This window comes from Trichechus manatus, unplaced genomic scaffold, assembly GCF_000243295.1.
Source record: "Trichechus manatus latirostris isolate Lorelei unplaced genomic scaffold, TriManLat1.0 scaffold00227, whole genome shotgun sequence".
Lineage (NCBI taxonomy): Eukaryota > Metazoa > Chordata > Mammalia > Sirenia > Trichechidae > Trichechus > Trichechus manatus.
In genome coordinates this window covers 1436341-1441770 of record NW_004444163.1, presented here as the reverse complement: position 1 = coordinate 1441770, position 5430 = coordinate 1436341, and the positions used below count along the sequence as shown (strand labels likewise).

The window sequence follows — 5430 nt, the reverse complement described above, 5'->3', positions numbered from 1 at the left end:
TCATTCCACATCCTCTTCTGAATCTGGCTAGAATTTCTGGGAGTTCCTTGTCAATGAACTGCTGCAACCGTTTTGAATTATCTTCAGCAAAATTTTACTTACTTGTGATATTAATGCTATTGTTTGATAATTTCCACATTCTGTTGGATCACCTTTCTTTGGAATGGGCACAAATATGGGTCTCTTCCAGTCTGTTGGCCAGGTAGCTGTCTTCCAAATTTCTTGACAAGGATGAGTGAGCACTTCCAGTGTTGCATCCATTTGTTGAAAATCTCAACTGGTATTCCATCAATTCCTGGAGCCTTGTTTTTTGCCAATGCCTTCAGTGCAGCTTGGACTTCTTCCTTCAATATGATTGGTTCTTGATTATATTCTACCTCCTGAAATGGTTGAATGGTGACCGATTCTTTTTAGTACAGTGACTCTATGTATTCCTTCCATCTTCTTTTGATGCTTCCTGCATCGTTCAGTATTTTGCCCATAGATAGAATCCTTCAATATTGCATCTCAAGGCTTGAATTTTTTCCTCAGTTCTTTCAGCATGAGAAATGCCAAGCGTGTTCTTCCCTTTTGGTTTTCTAACTCTAGGTTTTTGTACAATTCTTTATAATACTTCACTTTGGTTGGGAGTGTATCCCTCCAGAGAAGTTTTATATTTGTTTCTGCCAGATACCAGGGAGATATCCCTCATCCAGAACCATTTTTATGTAAATTCCTTAGTGTTGGATTTCCATGATTATATGGACAAGGTATATTTGAGTTCCAAATATTGTCCCTTAGAAATTCACAGGGAGGTTTCTCGTTAGTTTGTTTTTTCTTATTTAGAGCCCAAACCAAGACAGATAGGCTTCCTTTGTTGTTTCCCAAGGCTGGTGAGTGGTTTTTTAACTAATCCACCTTTTTCCTGAGGATGTAGCCCATCAAGTTACTACTTTTATGCAGTCATCTGAGTTCTGATTCCCTGCCTCACATGGAACCGAAGTCTCACATCTCCTGGACCATGTTAAATGTTAAAACTCACACCCTTAGATTACCAAGACCCAACATCCCCACAAAGAAAGCCACAGCTTCAGCTTATCCAATTTCTGCTTTGGTGTTACTTCTTTTTTTTATTTTTGGTCCCTGGAGGTGCCTTCCCTCTCTTACAAATTCAACTAGATATTTAATAATTTAATACAACATTTCTAGGTATTTTGTTATGGAAAGGTCTTTGACTTTTCAAAATGTTTCTTCTATTCTGAATGCACTAACTAAAAGTTCTAAATAATAAATAGAACGGCCTAAAAAATAAAAAAAGAGGATGATTTTAAGATAAGAAATTAATGCATTCATGAAAGGATTAAGCTGGACATCATTAATTGAATTTGAGGAGAGATAAATACATCAAATCAATGGTTCATAATGACTTTTTATTCTAAATGTCTTATGTATCCAGGTTTTGTTAACCAATTTGTGTTTTTCTTTCCAACAAGGAAATTCCATTCTTCCTCTGACAGCCAACCTGTTAGAGCTTCTCCAGAAGCTTGGCTCACTCAGATTATGGATCAGCATCAGCAAGCCTTAATGCAGCTGACTGAGATACAGCCCAGTGAGGAGGCCTTATCCAGCATCACATTTCCACCCATAATGTCAAGGGTAGAAAGTGAATCCCAACTCAGTTCAGAAAGAAGCCAAAGAAACCACATGATAATTAATCGTAGCAATTCTGAAGGCTATCTATTTCAACTGGAAAAAGGAAAACAACACAGGAAAAGAAGCAGCATTAAGGTAATAAAAGCACCATTTTACCAAATAACCTTTAAAAAAATTTTTTTATTGTTGCAAAAATATAAAAACCACAACATTTGCCAATTCAACATTTTTCATGTGTACAATTCAGTAAAACCAATTATATAAATCATATTGTGCAACCATCACCAGTATCCACTGCCAAATTTTCCATCCCCATAAACAAAAACGCTATGCTACCTAAACAGTGATACTGCCCTTCCCCCCATCCCTCGCATCCCTGGTAACCACTATTAAAGTCTCATCTCTATACCTTTGTGTATTCTAGGTACTTCATGTTAGTGACTGCATACAGTATTTGTTCTTTTGTGATTAACTGATTTCACTCAGCGTAACGTTTTCAAGGTTCATCCATGTTGTGGCATGTATCAGAACTTCACTTCTCTATGAATGAGTAATATTCCATTGTATGCATGTACCACGTTTCATTTATCCATTCATCTGTTGATGGGCATTTCGGTTGTTTCCATCTTTTCCCTATTGTGAATAGTGCTGCAGTGTACATTGCTGTGTAAGTGTCTGTCTGCATTGCTGCTTTTAAGTCTCTTGGGAGAGGAATTGCTGGGTCATATAGTAGCTTTGTATTTAACTTTTTTAGGAACTTCCATACCATTTTTCAGAGTGGCTATACCGTTTTGCATTCCTACCAGCAATGGATGAGGGTTCTCTCCACATCCTCACCAATCCTTGTTATTTTATGCTTTTTAACCTTTTCCATCTTCCCTGTTAGGAAAAACCCTTTGAAATCATATTTTGCCAAGAACAGGTAGAGGAAAGTACTCTGGTTACACTGTGTATCACCAGAAATCTAAGAGTGTGGGAGGGGATAAAAAAGGAAGGAGAGGGGGGCAGAGCCAACACGGCGCTATAGACAGAAGCACTATGCCATCCCTCCACAGCAAAGACCCGAAAAACTAAGTAAAACAGAGACAAACATCCATCCTGGAACCCTAAGCGTCAAATGAAGAGATAAAGAATGCAACCAGGCACCAAATGGAATTAGAAACTGATAGAGAACAGAGAGTGAAGAGAGTTATGAGTGGAGGTCCCCTATCAGGTAACGCAGCACGGATCCACCATCTTGGACTCCTGTCAGAGATTGGCGGACAGGGATTACAGGAAAGCAGATTCACGGAGCTCCCAGCAGGAGACAGAGCACCCAGTAAACAGTGAGACATGCTTTCCCACCTCCCACCGTGCCTCTCCCTGCTCGACCTTCGCCACTTCCTGGATAGCCAATCAGTGGCTCCCAGCAAGTCGATACACAGCTTCCCAGAGGGCCAATTCGCTGCTTCCCAGCGGGCCCATTCCCAGCTTCTCAGCACGTCAATTCCTGGCTTCCCAGAGGGCTGATCCGCTGCTTCCCAGCAGGCTGTGACCGAGGCACAGCAGGCACCAGTTCCGTGCTGCTTGGATTTGCCCGGCCCACACCGGCCAGCTTCTTCACTGCCATTTCTTTCTTGCTGGTGTTGCTTTTTTCGGCCTTTTTTGGTTCCTTCCCTGCCTCTTACCTCCTCCCCTTCCTTTCTGTCAAACACTTGACTCCGTGTGCCATCTTTGCTTCTTCTTAATGGGCTGTGACATGCCACTTAGCTGGGGAACTCCTTAGCCAGTCCACACAACCAAGCCGGTGAGATCCTTGGGGGCTTTTTTGTTGTTTTTTTTTTAATTTTTTGTTTGTTTGCTCTTTCTTCTTTCCTTTTTATTTTTCTTCATTTCTCAGTTTCTTGTCTCTTTCTACTTACCTTCTTTTCCTGTCTCCTAAATACCTGGCACTGTGTATCATCTCCACCCCTTCTAGCCAGGCTGTACTGCACAGCCTGGGAGCCACTTCCCCAGTCTGAGCAGTCATGCAGTGAGATCCCTGGAAGAATTTTTTTTTAATTTTTATTTATTTATTTTTCTTGATTTTTTTTTCTCAGTTACTTCTCTCTCCTTCCAATGGCAAGCTCCCTTATCACTTTTTTTTACTCCTATTTCTCCTCTCTCTCCTTTTCCATATCCAACCTAGCTCCACACCTCACAACCTCTCCTTCCCCCTCCCTCCTGCCTATCTGCACTGTGTGCTGAACATTGCACTCCCAAGCAGCACAGGCACGACCTACTGGAACCTGACCCGCACTGACCACTGGCTTACCTTGTCGGCCCCAGTACATGCCACAAACAACCCATCCCAGCAACTCCCCATCAGCTGGACCTGCCCTGCTGCACCATAGCTGAGCAACTGGCCCTGCCCATTGGAAAAGGAGGTGAGAAATATCGTGTGCACAGACGAGCAAACAACAAAGAACGCATAGCCCGCCTGCTCAGACATAACCAAACAAAACAAAAAAGCAGGACTAAACTAACAAATCTACAATGAATAAATGAGGAAAATAACTACTGAATGTCCCAAAGACAGCAGACAATATCAAAACATATTAAAAAAAAAAGAAAAAAAGGACAGGATGGTTCCCTTAGGCGTCCAAATTAAAACACCAGATGACTTTCCAGTAGAACAAAAGGCATTAGAACTACCTGATAAGGAATTCAAAACTCTAATATTCAGAGCTATCCAAGAGTTGAAGCAAAAGGCAGACAAAAATGAGGAAAAAATAGACAAATTCATGGAAGATACAGACAAAAACTGGAAGAATTCAGGAAAATAATTACAGGAACAAAATGCCAAAATAAATTCACAACTAGAAATCATACAAAAACAACAATTAGAAATCCAAAAGATAAACAACAAGATTTCAGAAATGGACAGTGTCATAGAAGGGCTGAGGAACAGGTTTGAAACAATGGAAGACAGGATCAGTGAAATTGAAGACAAACACTCAGATGCAACTTTGAGGAAAAATCAGAAAAAAGAACGAAGAAAATTGAGAAACCCTGAGAATTATGTGGGATACAATCAAAAGCAAATATTTGCAAGTGATCAGAGTTCCAGAACAGGCGGAGAAAACAGAAAACACAGAGACGATCACTGGAGAATTGCTGACAGAAAACTTCCCTAATATCATGAAAGATGAAAGGCTAACCATCCAAGAAGCTCAACGAACCCCATATAGGATAGACCCCAAAAGAAAATCACCAAGGCATATCATAATCACTCGCTAAAACCAAAGACAAAGAATTCTGAGAGGAGCTCAAGAAAAATGAAAAGTCACATACAGAGGGGAAACAATAAAACTAAGCTCAGATTATTACTCAGCAGAAACCATGCAGGCAAGAAAGCAATGGGATGACATATACAAAACCTTAAAAGAAAAAATTGCCAACCAAGAATAAAATATCCTGCAAAACTCTCATTCAGATATGATGGTGAAATTAGGACATTTCCAGATAAACAGAAATTAAGGGAATATGTAAAATGCCAAACCAAACTTACAAGAATTATTAAAGAGAGTCCTTCGGTTGGAGAACAGACAACACCCTGAATCTAGGACATAAGATTGCACCAGCCAGATACTAACCTAGGAAATGAACTCTCAAGGACTATTCAAAACCAAAAGATTCACAACAGGGAACAAGAGAGGTTAATCTGTAAATGACAACAATGTCAGAACAATAAAAGAGGGAATAAATGATGTAGGTATAGAACTTTCTAATGGAGAGGAAGGCAAGGTGATACCAAGTAATAATAGACTGGTTCAAACT

The 5430-nt window shown here is 40.2% G+C and overlaps 1 protein-coding gene across 1 annotated transcript in view; it reads left to right on the top strand.

Annotated features, from left to right (window-relative positions):
* Positions 1 to 5430, top strand: part of JHY (junctional cadherin complex regulator) — an 80931-nt gene that overhangs the window by 56494 nt on the left and 19007 nt on the right. Inside the window, exon 6 of the mRNA XM_023742972.1 lies at positions 1473 to 1767. Within this exon, the coding sequence (XP_023598740.1) occupies positions 1473 to 1767 (295 nt within the window). The remainder of the gene's footprint in view (positions 1 to 1472; positions 1768 to 5430) is intronic.